This window comes from Trachinotus anak, unplaced genomic scaffold, assembly GCF_046630095.1.
Source record: "Trachinotus anak isolate AG129_WGS33_773 ecotype Australia unplaced genomic scaffold, CSIRO_AGI_Tana_v1 ptg000025l, whole genome shotgun sequence".
Lineage (NCBI taxonomy): Eukaryota > Metazoa > Chordata > Actinopteri > Carangiformes > Carangidae > Trachinotus > Trachinotus anak.
The window spans coordinates 6,492,454-6,509,918 of NW_027273876.1; the positions used below are offsets into that span (position 1 = coordinate 6,492,454).

Below are 17,465 nucleotides of genomic sequence, written 5' to 3' on the forward strand. Positions count from 1 at the left end.
GAGCGTCTGTGCGTCATGAACAGGAGGAATTCACAACAATCTTCAGGCCAATCCTTGCATCATTTCACTGAAACTGACGACTTTCAGCCAACAATAGAAATACACAGCTCTTCTGGTTTTATCAAAGGTGAGGGTGAAGCTCAGAAGTGACTTTGGAACAACTTTCAAGGGAATATTAACCCAGTGCCCCCCAGTTTCAGAGAAGCTTGCACATGAACTGCAGCTCAGTCAACATATCAGTAGCTCTGCAAGAAAAAGGAACAACCAGGTTGGTTGTTTGTTCTTGGTTGTGAGCCCATAGTTTCATCGAAACTGATTTCAGTGCGTATTATCTTCTGTAATGAGCTGTCATATCTGACACCTTTACAACAGTAATTTTCCAGGTGAACTTGAATTCTACATATGTAAACATGTGTAAATCTTATTCACATGAGGTATTTCTCATTTTCAAATAAGTCACAAGTTATTCATCTACACTGGAAGTAAGTCTGTTATTCGTCTGTGTTGGAAGTGAAGAGGCAGATAAATGGAACAAAAACACAATTGTCGCCTTCATCTCTCCATTTTCAGGTTCGCCTGTCTGTTTTTTTTCTTTTTTTTTTTTTACAAATAAAGGTGATGAATAAAGTTAATTTACCTGCATTTTGCTATTATTATTCATCCTATCAACTTCTGAACTCCAAACACCACACCCACCTCCCACTTTGCCCCCCTACTCAATTCACCCCACCCCACCCTCCCACCCCCCAGGCCCACTCCATAGCACTGCAGCAGCCCTGCTGATAAGGTTTCACTCTCTCTAGGGCGAAGAGGAGGGCAGGCAGTACCACACAACCTGTGGGACACAAATCTACCTGGGGATCTATATTCCTCTTCCACACCTTTTCTGGGACCTTCTGGGACCTGTGTCCGACCTGTGGATACCCGGGCCTTAGGTAAGACAGCTGGGAACTGAACGTGTGCGACGGTGCGGATGAAACTCAGACAAATCCCTCACACATGCCTTGAGTGTTTGAGGATTATCTTGTACCGATGGTCACCACGTTGTCAAATAATTCTGTATCTTCTTCAAGTACAAGGAGCCAGTTATCAGATGAATGTGATTCCTGAGGTCCGTAGATTTTGGCTGCAGGAGAAGCCCCCTGTTTGTGGCCTTTGGAGGCCTCTGTGATAGATGAATTAATGAATGAGGAAACCAGAGGCAGATGCTCATCCTAATGTTGCAGAATGGGGTGTTTGCTTTGATCGAAGTCACAGTAATTGTTCAAGAACAACTTTTGAATTCACACTATATCACATATAGTCTGACAGTTACATTACGGATTGACAATTTCTTGAATAAATAATTAATTTGAATATAAATTAAACCAAATCTGAGTCATGAGAGCCAGATGGTGGATGAATTCCCCCTTCTTCTACCACTTCTTACCTAACACTGTGGTAGGTGAGGAATGTGGCCCTGTGCGGTGGAGTTTTTAGTCCTCGGGGATGGATGTATGTGTGCATTTGGGAATGTGCTTACTGATGCCCTTCCTTCCCAGCTGTCCCCTCGAGATTTATCTGGAGCTAAAACAGGCTGGTTGTGGGGGGACAGGAGCGCCTCTTCACTCAGAGAGGCAGTAACAGGACCCAGGCCCTTGCACACAGCTCCTTGTAGTCGCCATCGGCGAAGCCACTTCTCTCCATCTTGCATTTCCCAGAACACCCCAAAACACCTGTAACTCCAGCTACTGACTCACACTATCTATGTGAGTGCGTGTGTGTGTGTGCTGGTGCGTTTGTATGTATGTCCCGCTCATTGCTGAGGTATTGAACATGGGTTCGTAAAAATAGCTCACACAGGACCGAATCCCCGGCTAGGAAATGAGCTTCAATTACAGCGGATGAAAAGCAATTACATTAACTGTCTCCCTGTAGACGAGCTCTCCAGCTTTTTCTCTTGTACTGGGACTCACCTCCGGCCTTACATAATTGCTTTTGACCTATGCAATAGACAGCGACATACCGCCAGCTCCCATCTGAGTGGTTAGTCAAGAGCGACATGAGCTGCCACCGGGAATTAGTGTCCTCTAGGGCATGTGGGGGCTATACACTATGATAAAAAGTCTGCTTAACTTAATTAGGGAACCCAGCGATGTTCCTGCAGGAGCTTCCTGCCATTTGGGAACCAATGAGCAGCTTCGTCACACACCAATATATCCTGGAAATCAATTTATTCCTTCTTCTTAAATTTCTATGGATAGGTATCACACTTTTGTTGTATCACATTTCACTGCCTGTCAGTGTCTTGTTGCTAATTTTGTCTCTGCTCCCTCTGCCAGACACCAGACAGACCAAATTAGCATTTAGGGAATAATTCTAAATATCTGATTAACCGCTCTTCCAGTATGTGATCAATTGAACTCAGTTTACTGATAGAACACGTCTAAAGTCAAATTCTGAGCAAAGTGCTGTGTTGGAAATTTAAAATGCATTTTATTTGTCACAAATAGAGTTAACCCAGTGTATTTGGTGTTTAAGCCATTGACAATGTGACACATGATTGTGACATGATGTATTTATTGTGACTTAGTGTTTCAAAAATGTCCAAAAACACCTTAAAGTGAAGCTGGATTCAGGACCAAGTCTTTTTTACTTAATTTAAACATGAGGGTCTTGCTGAAACCAGTGACACTGCTGTGTTTCTTGGGAAGACACTACACATTACATACATAAAATGTATATTATATAATTATGTTGTGGCACGTACTGTATGAAACAACATATGGAGTTATGTTACCTGTCACCTGACAAATGTAAATCTAATAGTCACTCTCCTGTTAGCTCTGTTTTTGGTCTCCACCGACTCCTGAGAGAAACACCTGTCTCTTTTGCTGCTAAATGCTCCTCTACCAACTTGGTGCTAACTTTGTCGGTTTGGTCTGTGTGGCTCTGGGCAGGTAGTGTACAGAGAAAACACTGAACTGACTGAAAGAGTAAAGTTGTGGGTTGTAAAACCAAGACACTGAGCTGAGAGATGCAAAAATGCTCTGTAGCGCTAAAGGAGAACTGCAGAGTTGGGTGACAATTCTTTGTGGGTGTATAAAATAGTCATTTGATCCCTTATGAATGTAAAATTATTTTTGTGTAGCTTTAAATTTGACCCTTCATGTTCTATAGTAATTTGATTAAAAAAAAAATCTTAACTGGGATGAAATTGTCTGAGATGCATTTGAAAGCTCTGGAAAAAGCCACTAAGTGGATTTTGACTTAAGAATCATTGATGTTTTTTAGACTGTGTCAGAGTATTTTGTTTGCTCAGTGTAAAAAAAGCTGAATTTCTACCATAGAACATATGAATGGTTGATGATGATAATGATGATGATGAGGATGAAGGCATCATCTCTCTGTTCTGTCCTGCAGCCATGCCTCTCACAACTCCTGCCCCCCCTAACAAGAGGAAGAAGGCCAGTAAGATCATCACTGACCTGTCCAACGTCAGCCAGAATGGTAAAACACACACACACACACACACACACACACACACACACACTCCAATAGCATCCACATTCACACACAGCATGTAAACGTGAAGCATTTTGCCGGACTTCTTCATCATCCATCCTTCCTGGAAGACCTTCCTTTTTCTCCCCTGTGATCTGATTATCCAGCCCAGTAAATGTCACGTTCTGCTCTCTGGTGTCTGCTCTCTGCACAATCTGTGTCTGTAAGTTGAGCCGCATGAGTGTAAATCGTTGCATGTGGTCTTATGATATTACAATTAAATGAGAACACACACACACACACACTAGTTGCAAGCAGTAACACAATATCTGACATCCATGTGGCATCTCCTGGAGGGCCGCAGCTCATTATCAGATGGCAGAGCAGCAACAAATCTGTCACCATTACAGGCAACACAAAATACCAGACTGTGATTCCACCATATTTATTTGATGCTGTGTGTAAACTGAAACTGGAATCAGTGCAACTTGCAGAAATGTGGCAAATAGCTCACAACTAAGTATTTAACTCTCAACTTCAAAATGGAATTTACAGTATATAGTTACGTGAACAATATTTCAGAAGTTAATTATGTTATCACTGTAGTGTTTGTATATCATTGTTTTAGGTCTGATTTTCACTTTACTTTACAATGGTGCTCTTCTCTTTGTTCAGTTACATTGGCAATAGGTGCTCATGCTAAACACTAAATTCATCCTTTATTTATTTTCTAAAAGTCACTGCCTGTGAGATTTACTGTAGGAAAAGACCCACCAGAAACACTCTGCCAGACCCACCAGTGGGTCCATCTGTTCAAACTCTTGCCGTGCAGCTGAACAATGTTCAAACTCAAAGAACGGTAATTTTATTTCTAGTGGAGATCTTAAAGTTTTTTTTTTTAAACTTAGCAGACGTGCCAGGCTGAATTTTAGGGAAATATGTACACAGTGATGCAGTTGGCATTTGCAATATTTCTATAAAAGGAGATGGTACAGCCATAAAAAGCACACTCAGCAGTGGAAAGTAACTGAGTACATTTACTCAAGGATCTTGTACTTTACTTGGGTATTTAAATTTTCTGATACTTTTTACTACTTTCTGTATTTCAGATGGAAATTATACCTTTTACTTAAATACATTTAATGTGACACAACGCAGATTAAATTTTTATATGTATAAACATATCATGACTCTATATTAATTTCCAATCATAATATTACAGGAGCTATTTGTAAGTTTTGCTACATAGCCAACATTAGCAATACCTGTTGTTTACTTGCCAGTCTAGAAGAGATATTGTGAGTTCAGCATCTGGAGAGCTGTCTCCAGCACTGAAAAGCAACACCAATGTTAACTCTTGTCTCTATCACCTCTTTTCCTCTACTTCGCTTAGCATGCTAACCAGCTAACCCCGCCCTGTCACTTTCTGTTAGCAGCTCACTGTAGCCCCCAACCTTCCCTCAGAGGGTGTATTATAACCTCTTGTCTCGTAAATGCAACAGTGGCTGAAGCTCTTGTCAAACAACATTTACCACCAAAACACTTGGCCCCCTACATATACACTATTAAAGTGTATATGATGTGATTAGAAGCTCCTCTTTGACCAGCTGCTATATTAAAATTCTTCCTGCACATTATTACAATATTACAAAATAATGTATCGTAGATCACTCTGGGGGGCCACTTTTCTGCATAATTAGCAGTTCAAGTTTTGACACTGGGTACAATATGCCGTTAATAGTAAGGTTTTGAATGTAGAACCTGTAATGTAGTCATATGACAACATAATAGATTACTATTACAGTTCTTTTATTGGTTCCCATAGAATGAATTCTAATATCTTTTGTCATCTAGCTTTTCATCGATCACCACCATCATCTCAAATTTCAGTTTGTCTTTAACTGTGTCCTGTGATTAGCATTCAGCTCAAAAGCAGTAAAGAGCTGTTAGCATGGCTGTAGCCTCTTGTTTTAATATGTTGTGTTTTTCTATCAGAGAATCAAAACTGGTATTTACTTGTTGCATAACACTTTTTAAAACACCAGCAATATACGCTCTGCCAATCTCTGAGCACGCAATCTGCTTCCTGTGTGTCTGTGTCTGTGCACGTGCTTATGTCTGTCATTGAACAATCTGTTGATGTCTTTCCCTATTTGCATCCTTTGCTGTTTCCTCCACTTCTCCTTCTGCTGTCACATCTGTAGCCACATCTGTATCTTTCCAGCAGTTTGTTTTCAGTCAGCCAGTCACTCAGGAGCTTATCCTGCTTATCCCTTATTTTTGCTCCAGTTAATGCCCACTCATCTATCCATCATCCCCGCTACTGTGTCGTTCCGACAGTTTGTCCCATGCCTCTGCCCCTCTGTATGTCGTCCATCTGTCCACCCCCTGCCTCTGTCAGTCTGTCCACTTTCCTCCCAGTCAGCAGCCAGCTCTAGTTTCACATTCCTCTGAATTAACACCCTAATCAATATCCCCATGGGAGAGTTCGCTCCGCTCAGCAGCCTCAATTATTCTCTCTCTCTCTCACACACACACACACACACACACACACACTACATACACACCCACTTGCACAAGTCTGATTTATGAGGTACCGCTAACAGCTCTCCGCAGCATTGCAATGCCAACTCCTCGCTTTATAGATGTGTTCGTGCAAGTGTGTGTGCGTGTGTGTTGGTTTATGGCTGGACTCCAGGTGTTATGAGTGATATCAGAGTGTATGAGGTGGACGAGAAGAGTGTTTTATGAGGAGCTCTGTGGAGCAGTAAAATCCATCAGATCTCTCCATCACTGCAAGAGAGGAGGAGGAGGAGAGAGGGGCAGTGTGTTATAAGGATTTCCCTCCATAAACAGTTCTACCAGAAAACCTGTTGTGACATTCCCCAGTGCCCCTTTTCTTATATTGCTTTGGCCTAGTAACGCCCACACCTCCCCTGGTATCCCCCACACACACATCTTCTAACACCACAACAGGTTTCACACAACTGTAATTCATCACCACAAGTATGATATGAAAGCCAGAGGATAGAATTATACCTTTTACAGTCTTATACATCCCGGATTCAATATCAGACATGTTTTGGATTGTAAACCCACCTTTTAATTTGGTAAATGGGTGTAGCTGACAAGAGAGAGCGCAGCTGCGAGAGTGCAGTGCCTCCGCCAAGGCTGCACCATCCTCTGAATCTATGATTTTTAATCAAATGTTTAATGTTAATTTAAAAAAAATGCTCACAAATTACTCATCTGCACAGCGAGAGATCATTGTGGGAATCATGAGCCGGGTTTATTTTGTTCAAGTAGTTCATGAGAAAATGTTAAAAATATCTTTTAATGTTGCAGTTTTTTTTTAAAGGAATAGTTCAACATTTTACAAAAAATACTATTAATTTTCTTACTTGCAGGCAGTGAGATGAGAAGATCAATAACATTCACATCCATTCAATATGCTTACCTTGGTATAAACTCAGTGTAGAACCACATCTTGTCATTTTTACACTTCAGTTTTTGTCCACAAGAACCAATGTGTTAGCTCGTGAGCTTTAGAGGTGCTGATAGGTGGATTTCCCCCTCTGGACAGAGTCAAGCTAGCTGTTTCCCACTGTCTCCAGTAATCCTGCAAAGCTAAACTAACGGTCTCCTGACTGAAGCTTCATATTTGGCAGAGAGTGTTATCAGTCTTCTCATCCAATTCTCAAAACCTATGCCTGAAATTTCCAGCAAATCTGTATTTTTACAGAAACTAATTTATTCTATATCATATTTTATATTATGATTATTTTGCATTTAATTTCTTTAAAGTACTTTTTTTAATGAAATACTGAACGGTGCTTGAAACAGGGATGGAGTGATTATGTTTAGCATTTTAGTTGGATTAAGACTTTTTTTTTTTAACTTTTGAAGTAGGTTAGGGCTAGGGACAGTAATGACAGAAATCTTAAATCTGTCTTGAAATTCATGGTATATTATATTGATTAAGGATGTGGTATCTAAGACGCGTACAGTATTCTCTATATGGATAGATGCTCTTATTATAAACAACCAAAAACAAGAAAACCATCTGTTTTCAGCTTTTTTATTCAGTGCTCTTTATACCACAGTTACACTGCATCTTTCCTCAACATATGGATAAACTGTGACAACTCCTACCATTCATTTTGACTTCCTCTTCCTCCTCTTCCTTCATCCTCCTGTCAGATGATGAGTCAGACCCCGAGGCCACCGAGCTCGACCTGGGCACCAAGATCAAGACGCCCAAGGACGTGATGCTGGAGGAGCTCTCCCTGCTCACGAACAGGGGCTCCAAGATGTTCAGGATGAGGCAGCAGAGAGTTGAAAAGTTCATCGTGACCAACGAGAACATGGTGAGAGTGAGGAAGAGAAGAGGTGCATGTGTGTGTGTGTGTGTATACGCGTACTGATCAGACTTTATCTTCCTTTTATGTCTTCCAGCAGAACCTCCAGAACCTGCTGATGTCCCCTCCCCCTGTTCCACCAAAGCCTGAGATGGCAAAAGAAGAGGGTGGGGTCACAGATATATATATATTTCTGCTTCTTTTCAGTGTTTAAGCTGCTTTCTGTCTGTTAACATCTTACACTTAATCTGTCTGGCCTCCCCTTGTTTCCTGCCTGTCCCTGTGTGTGTCTCAGTGGTGGAGGAGACAGTGGATGAGGAGGCAGAGAAGGAGAGGAGGAGGCAGGAGTATGTGCGCACCTACGTATCGCCATGGGAACGGGCCATGAAGGGCAACGAGGAGCTGACAGCCACCATGAAGGCCGCCATGCCGGGACCCATCCAGATCCACGCAGAAATGCCTCAGTACAAGAGCTTCAACAGGTGCACACACACACAGCGACCGTATAACTGTGTTCAGATGATACTGGTCTTCTGTGAAGACACTAAATAACACAACTATCGTTAGACTGATAATGTGGTTATAGTGTCGGGCCTGTAACTGCAGCATCGGCCTCAGCTACTCTCATATAACCCACATCACGATGGCAACCAGCGATTTGCTGTTTCATCAGCAGTAAAAGCTGTTTCTGTGGCTTTTACCCAGCAGTGATACACACCAAACATACTGTACCACATCGCTCACATTTAGAAATCTACTATTACACTTAGCCCACCGCTGACACAACATTTGCTCCATCATGCTCCAGATGTAATTATCTTAATCATAATTACTAATGGGTCTGAATGAGCAATAAACAGCCAGCCACGGGCTGATTAGGAGACAACAGGCCCCTGGCTCAGATATGTAAAAGCCCCACCCCTCCTACACAGGAGGAAGACGCACACACTGAAAGAGACACAGAATGACTTCAGGAACATTTTGCAGGTGAACCAGAGCTCTCAGACTCGCAGAGACCCAAATATGACACAGAGATGGTTTTGGTGGTCGATTTGTGTCCCTTTGTACTTGTCTTGTATCTCTTTGTGGTTGTTTTGTGTCTGTGGAGGTTTTGTGTCTCTCTGAAGTCATTTTGTGTCTCTTTGCAATTGTCTTGTATCTCTTCATGGTCGTTTTGCATCTCTTGTTTTGTGTCTCTTGGTGGTTCACTTTGTGTTTCACATGTTACTTTATTTTGTGATAATTCGTGGAAGATCATTGAATGCAATGTGTTGATTTGTCATTTGTTCTTGTGACAAAATGTGAAAGCTGAACGTTATTGTGCTGCACTGTACAGCTCATCCTGATGTTTTTCCCTGTTTCTTCCCCAGGACGGCGCTGCCATTTGGTGGCCATGACAAGGCATCCAAGATGCTGACCTTCGAGCTCCCAGAGATCATTGGTGCCACCGAGGAGCCGGAGCCTGTGCCCAACCTGCAGGCCGACATCCGTTCACGCCCCTCGTTCAACCGCACACCCATCGGCTGGGTCTGCAGTGAGGACAACTCAAACATCCACATAGACGTGGACAACATCCCCTTCGATGGAGAGACAGATGACCTGTGAACATGGGTGCAGACAGAACATGTAGCCTGACACACAAACACATTACAAGTACATGCACTAGATCACATAAACACACACACACACACACACACGAGAGCATTAGGCACATCATAAATTACACCACATACACTGACAACATAAGCACTGTTAGAACTGCTGAGGCTCCCACGAACACATGTTGAAATGTACTTTAATTGCATGGACATAATGAAATGAACAAAAACTATGTAAAAATGACTTGATGGAAAAGGACAAAGTATCTCCCCTGGTCTCCTGTGTGCTTTCCTACCTTTGCATCCTCCACTATGAATGAGTCTTACTATGATTTTGCATTCTGTCAGCTAATGTGAGACCTGTGTGAACAGAAACAGACACGCACTCTGCACTCTTAAAACGATGTATTTATGCAATAAAGTTCCCCTTTACAGAATATCCGACTGCGTCTGATGTGCTAGTCCTGAGGAAATGTCTGATTATGAGATATATATATACATATATTTTTAAATCATCCACTTTGTAGTTCTTTCTGTAGCTTTCAACCACAGTCTTCAGTGGACGGAGTTTGCACAGTTGCCAAATACCATTCAAGGCTTCCCAAAGGTTACAGCATGCCCTTAATATTCAACCACCTGTTCAAAAAGCTGCCGTCGTATGTCTGTAGGGTAACCCTGGCGGTTGAGTGGCTGAATGATGTGCCATATGACAGCAACATTTCTGCTCCGAATCCAGTTGTGACTCATGTCACTGCAAATCATCACCCTCTCCTCTTTCCCACCCCTATGGAGTGATGTAGTGTCAAATGAAGGCAAAAATGCAAGATGAGTCAGCCCAAGTAGCTAAGAGTGATAAAAAAAATCTATAGTTTAACTGCAAAGTTGATGTACAAACATGTTCCTGAAAGGTCTGATTTATTTGGCTCATTAAACTTTTTTTTTCCCTCTCTTGCACACCTTCACTGCCAAGCTAAAAGGTGTCCCCATGACCTCTCACTTGCACTATGAATAGTCAGTGTGTTCAGGCTGTGACAGTAAACCGGTGCTGGCAGGTCTCCAATGACAGCAGTTAAACAGATGTCGCCTGTATGTCCTGCTGGAGGAAGATCTCAGAGTCAGCATGACATGTTTAATGTTTTTGCATCCAAAAAAAAAAAAAAAAAAAAAAAAAAGGACATAAATGATGATGAAAAGTTCCAGTTCATTTTCTACTTGTATATATTGTTGGGTAGTTTAATAGACTACAGGAAAGCATCATTTGTAAGATCTTTATATTATTTTTATTCAGAAAATGTTAATCTAGAAAGTAATTAGTGAATAGGTAGTGGATGAAATAGCCTATAATTTTCATAAAAAGGAAGTAGCCCCTCACATTAAAAGCTACTGAGTTACACTTGTCTGCATGTTGCTGCAGCAGGTTACATCTCAGACAGGTAAGCCCCCCCAAAACAAAACAAAAAAAAAAAAAACCCAAAAACATCACCGCCAGCCTCTTTTCGCCTGGTGCCCGGGAGGCGGCGGCATCGGGCTGGGCAAACCGCCTGACAAAGCCCGCTACGTCACAGACTCGCAAACGCAGCAGAGAGCGAGAAGATGGCAGGATATCGCGAGAACTGCGCGCCGCGACCGGAGCGCTGGATGGCGCTGGTGGGGGCTGGATGCGCCCACGGCTTCGCCCTCTCCTCTCTCCCGTTAAATCACACGGTAGGACACGGGATCGGACGGAGACTGGCGGCGACAGCAGCCGGGGTGAGTAAAGACCCGCACACCACGGGCTTCATCAAAGGGGGGGGGGGGGGGTGAGAGTGTGTAGAGGAGTGGGGTAGGGGGGGCAATCAGCGTGTCGGCCAGATGTGGTCCTCTCCATATGTGTTCCCCGCGGCAGAGTCGGAGCATGACTGTCATTTTCTCCATCATCATCATCACCTTCATCAGCTCCAGCATCGTGATTATTACTCTCTTATCAGCAGCAGGAGCGGACCCCCCCCCCCCCCCCCCCCCCCCCCCCCCTCTGTTGCGCTTCTCAGTTTAATGATTTGATCAGCTGGTCGTTCCTCCTCTGCGCACCTACCCTCAGATGCGTCCCCTCCCGTCAACTTGGTTGGAGTTTCCTGTCAGTTACAGGTGTGACTGTTGTCCACGCGGCCCCTCCCTCCGGGCAGGTGGATGCCTCCACGGTGCGCTCGGCTCCTGACTCCTGTGGCTATTGCGTGTCTTGGTCCTGCGTGGCTTTTTTTTACACTGTACACTGCGTGGACTTGTTGATGGATGGCAGAGAGACCGCAGCCTTTTACCGTGGCGGATTCACGCTCCGCTGTCATCGGGGGGGGGGGGGGGCTATTGATTTAATGTTGCGGTCTCGATCCTCCATGTGATTGATGGCACTGGCCCCCCGCGTCACCGCCAGCACAACAGCACCCCGTCACATTAGAGACGGTGACACAGCCCTCTGCTGCGTGCCTCACACACGTGAATACCCCCCCCCCCCCAAAAAATAAATAAATTAAAAAAAAAAGGAAAAATATGGTACTGGCCAGCCCCTCATTCAGCAGGAGGACATAAGTTGGTTTTGCCTACTTGTGAGGACATTGCTTTGACTTGCAGTAACTCCTGAAGCCTTAATCTAACCCCACACACCTAAACTCAAACCTTAACCTCAACCTGAGTTTAACCTGAACCCAAAACCAAGTCTTAACCCTAAAACAAAAGCCTAACCTCTATTTTAGGGTTAGGGACTATCAGGGTGGTTGAACAGGTTTGTGTCCCCACAACATCATGGATTCAAACCACACTCATACACGGGGACACACACACCTCCACCCTCCCAGCTGAGCTGAAATGTCGCCCTGACATTTAACTTGGACTTATCATCAATTTTAGTTTTTGGAGATGAAATACTCCGGGATTCTTTGTTGTACTCTGAGCACATGGCGTTGATGTGCGTGCCTGCTGCCTGCATGTGACCATTACCCACTCACCCTGTTTCAACGTAAAAATTCAGCAGCTCTAAGCCAATTTTTGCACTTTATTAAACATGACGTGTCCTTATATACACTGCTGTTTCCATATTTTATGACCCATCACTGTAGCTTCTGTACTACAGTCGCGTTTTCTTGTCTCAGGCCATGCAAGCTTTTAATGTGTGGCTGTCCTGGAAGGTAAACTCACATTACCCTTATCTACAAAATAGCTTGTCTCGGTCCTTGCTGCCAGAAAAGCCCTCTGGCTTCCCTCTTCCCTCTCAGAGCGATTTTACTTGGGGGGTGTTTCCACTAGCATTATTTAAACAGTCAAACCAATCAGGGCGATTTATGTGATGTCGCGTGTCGCTATGGCGGGCAATCGGGCAACTTGACACGTGACAAAAACATCCTCAGAGCTGAGGATGAAGGATTCGACTTTGGGTCTTGGGTCTGTTTTTTTTTTTTTTTTTCCTTTTTTCTTCCTCTCTGATCGTTTGGATCTGCCGCTATAAAAACAGTTTACCGGATGTATTTCAGAATGATTTGTTGTTTCACCAGAACCCAAACACGGCCAAATCATCCTGTGCGCGCTGGCAAGTGTCGATCGTGAGGGAACAATCGATCTCAAGGTCTCATCGTGTGTATTTGCAGACAGTCAGTCATGTGGTGAAACAGTTCCGAGCATGTGTAAGTCCATTAAATTCACTTCAATTCAACACTTTAATTGGCTTAAGTCCTCGGAGCATTTCTCTCTAGACGTGGTCATGTGTGACTGAGCCTGGCTCGTGTCTCCGTTTCCCAGGGGATGCGTCTATCATTGGCATTTGAGTTCAAGTGGTCTTGGTCTGGTTGGGTCCGCATGCATGGGATTATGACAGGGTCGAGGTATCAGGAGGAGCGGATTAAGTCATGGCAGAGGATGAAGGAGGAGGAGAGGAAAAGAAAGTCACGCTCACTCTATGTGTCTCCTTTGACCTTTACCATCCGCTGGAGTGCTCTGTCTCTCTTTTTCTTTCTCTGATGTGAGGCTGGTTATTCAATCTAATGTCCCACTTATTCCTCTCTTTCTCCTTCCCTCTCCCCTGTTCTCCTCTTGTCTTTTTCCTCTCCTCTCCTCTCACCTCCTCTTTTTCTTTCATTCCCTCCCTTTCGTCTGTTTTCCCTTCCCGAACTCCCGGTCCTCCTCATTTCTGCTTTCCCCCTCTCCTCCAATCTTTTCCTCCCCATTCCTTTTCTTTCATTCCCCCCTCTCCCTTCCTTTGCTTTCCTCTGATCTCTTCTGACCCCTTCTCCTCTCTGTCCTTTCCTTTTTTCATCTGCTTTCCTTTCCTCTCTATGTATTCCTCTCCTTTCCTCTCTATGTATTCCTCTCCTCTCCTCTCCTCTCCTCTCCTCTCCTCTCCTTTCCTCTCCTTTCCTCTCCTCTCCTCTCCTCTCCTTTCCCCTTCTCTTCATCACCTTTAAACCCTCTTTCTCCTCCTCTCCTCTCTTTATACTCTGACCTAAACCTCACACGATTCCCACCATGCATTGTAAATAACGGTGGTTACATAATAACCTAAATATTAAGCAAATATTCACCCTCTCGTTATTTTGTACTAATAGGATTGGCTCTGCACATGTGCCACGGCGATAATGGGTTGCATCTAGGTTATAGTGTGCACGTGTGTGTGTGTCTTTGTGCGCATGTATGCGATTACGTGTGTGTTCTCATATGTATACTTTAATGTTACTGAGTGTGAGCGGGGGAATGACCTTGAAGCTTGCAAAAAATAAAAAATAAATAAAATCTTAGTCTTGGTAATATGCTCACACACACACACACACACACACACACACACACACACACACACACACACACACACATATATATATACATATAAAACTTCTGTTTAGATTTTCTCTTTAGATCAAAAGGGGGATGAAGTGAAGCACAGAGGGAGGATGAACTCTGGGTTCTCCCTATTGTCAACGAGGGCTATTTGAAGTTACACATAACCCAGTTACAGGAAAACCACTGTGTGTGAGTGTGTGTGTGTGTGTGTGTGTGTGTGTGTGTGTGTGAGAGAGAGAGAGCACATGCATGTGAAAGTGAAGTTTTCCGGAAACGGAAAGGAAAGAGACAGAGATGAATGAGGGAAAAAGTGGAGAGAGTGAATGAGAATGGAAAATGGAGGTCAGTGGAAGAAAAGTGAGAGACAGGGAACGAGAATGAAGTGAACGGGAGGAAGAGAGGAAAGCTTAGGCACAGGTGGAAGAAAGAGGGATTAAGACTCGTTTCTTTTAAAGTGATATATAAATATACTTCTGGTCTTTATGTTTGCATGAGTGGGAGGGAGACGGTGTGAGAGACAGGTCATTGTCCTCGGGGACAGTATCAGCTCTTTGTCCGGCTTGCTTGACACTGGTGTCACTGTCACAAGGCCACACTGACCCACCGGAGGGAGAGAGAGAGAGAGAGAGAGAGAGAGAGAGAGAAACAGTGACAGTAAATTCAAAATCAAAAACAGTTTCATCAACAGTATTTTATTTCCATCCAACTCTGAGGCCAGTTTTTGAATTGTGAAATCTCGGCTGAAGGGAATAAATCCGATCATCAACAAGGAGAAATAATGAGTGGGCAAGATGCTGATTTTTGTGTTATAAGTTTGGACAGTTCTGGGTGTGAAGATCTAATATGTGACCTTTCAGTGAGGTCATGTTTTAGATTTTGGACATAAAATACATGGCCAGAAGTATGCGGACACAACTTTCCACATACTTTTGTGGACTTTTGAGCTTGGACTCCTTGGTTCCAATTAATGTAAATGTAATGATAAAAGGTTAAATGACTTGAGCTTGTTGCCCTTGGGAACAGCAATTAGCAGCACAGTCTCATCACAAGGTACATTTAGCAGCAGCTCTGGAGCTTTTACTCATATCACACGATACAATTTGCCCAGTTTTGACTGAACTGTGAAAAGGAGCATTTTAACTACGTCTCATCATGTTGGCTCTGGAGCTGAAAGAAGTAGATCAGCAACTAATGGAGTTTGTGGTGGGATTGTTTTGCTGGCTGTGGTTTCCAGCATGGAGGTCCAAGTCCTGAGGAGTTCTTCAGACGCTCAGAAAAATTGAGATTTATCCACAATTCAGCGACAATTTGGCAACTCCATCTGCTGAGGAAGATCATGTGATGTGATCAAAAGCTCCAGCTCAGCTACTGAACAGACCCTGTGGTGCGACAGTTTTGTCAAAATAAGACATTTTAGACAATAGTGTGTGGAATCAGTTTGTTTCAACATGACAAAGCCCCTGTTCGCACAGTGAGGTCTACCAAGAGTTGGTTTTCCCGGCTTGTGAAAGATCTGGTCTCACCTGCACAGAGCCCTGACCTCATCCACCATCCAACACCTTTGGGAAGGCTGCGAGTCAAATCATATCGGCCAGATGTCAGAGGCAGACCTCACTAATGCTCCTGTTGCTGAATGCAGAGGAGCGGAGGCTGTTGCAGCAGCATGTTACCGTTAAACAGTGACATATGAGTGTAATGTTCGGATGTTCACATATTTATTTTGGGTGTCTATAGACTTCACCTTGGGTTTGGGACCCCTCAAAAGGTTGCAAAAAAAAACATGAGAACATACAGTATTTCGTTTTCACAAGTGAAATACTGGATAGTTTTACCTTTTCAGGCCTCTACAAAATATCCAAGTAAAACATATTCAACCTCTGACCACAGGCTGAGAGTAGAAACCGCTTCACTTTTCAGGAATGGTCACAAGCCAAAAGCTTGGGGCGCTTTGTTTTAGACAAATGTTGGTATCTAAATATTCACACTGTGAGTTATTGAGTAACTGTTCTTTATCAAAATATTTTCAGTTTAAGTTGGCCTAAAAACATTTGCAAGACACAGAGGAATTACTTGGAAAGTTTTATTTCCTTTCAGCTTCTCCGGTTCGGTACATCATGCTTTGCATACTTGGATGGAAACCAAGCACTTCCAGTACAGACCACTGCAACACGGCTTCACGCTAAAGCCAATCCCGAGAAATAAATGACCTCAAAGAATTTATCACCAAAACACCAGTCTCATGATTTTTCCAAAGAAAAGAGAGATGGAAAGAAATGACAGGGGGAGGAAGTGGCAGAGAGTAAATAACATGAAAAACATGCGATGGGAACTCAGACTGGGGGGAGAAAAATGTAAGAAATGCTTGATCCATGTGTCATATGTCGTGCCAGTTCTCTCGAATGTTGATCTGACGGAGCGGCAGAATAACAGATGGATGTGGAGGGGATGTTTTCGCAGAATGTTTACATTAATCGCAGAGATGTGGATCAGAGAGGTGTCACGCTGCACCCGGGCTAAAATAGGCATTGAGCCATCCTTCAGATGCTGTCATCGGATAAACCCCTCTCAAGTTCTGCATTTCACTGGATGAGCTCAGGAAAAGTTGAGAAATAGAGGAGAGGACAGAGGGAGAAGCAGCAGGTTTCGATATTGGAAAGATGGGAAAAGAAGCATCGCTGAGCGATGTGAAGAGGCTGAGAGACGACAGAGAAAAGGAAAGAAACAGAGGGAAGTCACAGAGGAAGGAATATTAGAGTGTACTATTAGTGTTTGCAGCACTAGTAGCTGAAGTAGCAGAAGTAGTGTCAGTCGTAACAGCAGTGGTGACAGTGGAGTGGAACCATAAAAACAGCTTTCTGCCCTCAGTGCTCCCAGCTGTGCCCTTGCTGGCTTTTATCGATCGAGAAGTAATCATCTGCTGTCACACTGACTCACTCGTCCATTTAGATATGAACTGAAAAATATCATTTTAACATCCACACCCAAACCTTTGAAGTTTGACTCCACATTAAACCTTACAACTACCTCCTGGTCATTAACTTTCACGAGGCTCAACCCTAATGTGTTTCCCTAAGTAGTTTAGGAGTCAGATAAAACCTTTTACCACACCGTTTGACAGCACGTATACGTTCTGTATGTGCGTGTTCAAGAGCTCTATTGAAGAGAAGTCGTGTTTTGTGACTGAATCGCTTGAGTGACCATAAAAAAGAACTTCCTGTAAATGTAACAG

The 17,465-nt window shown here is 43.5% G+C and overlaps 2 protein-coding genes across 5 annotated transcripts in view; both read left to right on the forward strand.

Moving 5' to 3' along the window:
* The first annotated feature begins 803 nt into the window (after window positions 1-803).
* Window positions 804-9,878, forward strand: myoz1b (myozenin 1b). 2 transcript variants are annotated; one of them, XM_071462339.1, is made up of 6 exons: window positions 804-935; window positions 3,403-3,489; window positions 7,684-7,850; window positions 7,939-8,008; window positions 8,137-8,323; window positions 9,212-9,878. In XM_071462339.1, the coding sequence occupies exons 2-6, from the start codon at window positions 3,405-3,407 to the stop codon at window positions 9,444-9,446; spliced, it is 744 nt and encodes a 247-aa protein (XP_071318440.1). In that variant the 5' UTR covers window positions 804-935; window positions 3,403-3,404; the 3' UTR covers window positions 9,447-9,878. The 2 variants fall into 2 exon arrangements, with proteins under 2 accessions (XP_071318440.1, XP_071318441.1); XM_071462340.1 differs by having other exon boundaries at window positions 7,942-8,008.
* Window positions 9,879-10,591: 713 nt separating this feature from the next.
* Window positions 10,592-17,465, forward strand: part of usp54b (ubiquitin specific peptidase 54b) — a 54,857-nt gene continuing 47,983 nt past the window's right edge. Inside the window, exon 1 of one of the 3 annotated variants that reach the window (XR_011685042.1) lies at window positions 10,592-11,188. The gene's annotated coding sequence lies outside the window, so the exon portion shown is untranslated. The remainder of the gene's footprint in view (window positions 11,189-17,465) is intronic. The other 2 variants (XM_071462336.1, XM_071462337.1) reach the window with 2 other exon arrangements.

Excerpts from the sequence above, each read along its gene's own strand:
- myoz1b (XM_071462339.1), top strand. The coding sequence starts at position 3,405 with ATGCCTCTCACAACTCCTGCCCCCCCTAACAAGAGGAAGAAGGCCAGT. Across the intron at positions 7,851-7,938 it reads TCGTGACCAACGAGAACATG|CAGAACCTCCAGAACCTGCT; the intron begins GTGAGAGTGAGG and ends TATGTCTTCCAG. Across the intron at positions 8,324-9,211 it reads CAGTACAAGAGCTTCAACAG|GACGGCGCTGCCATTTGGTG; the intron begins GTGCACACACAC and ends TTTCTTCCCCAG.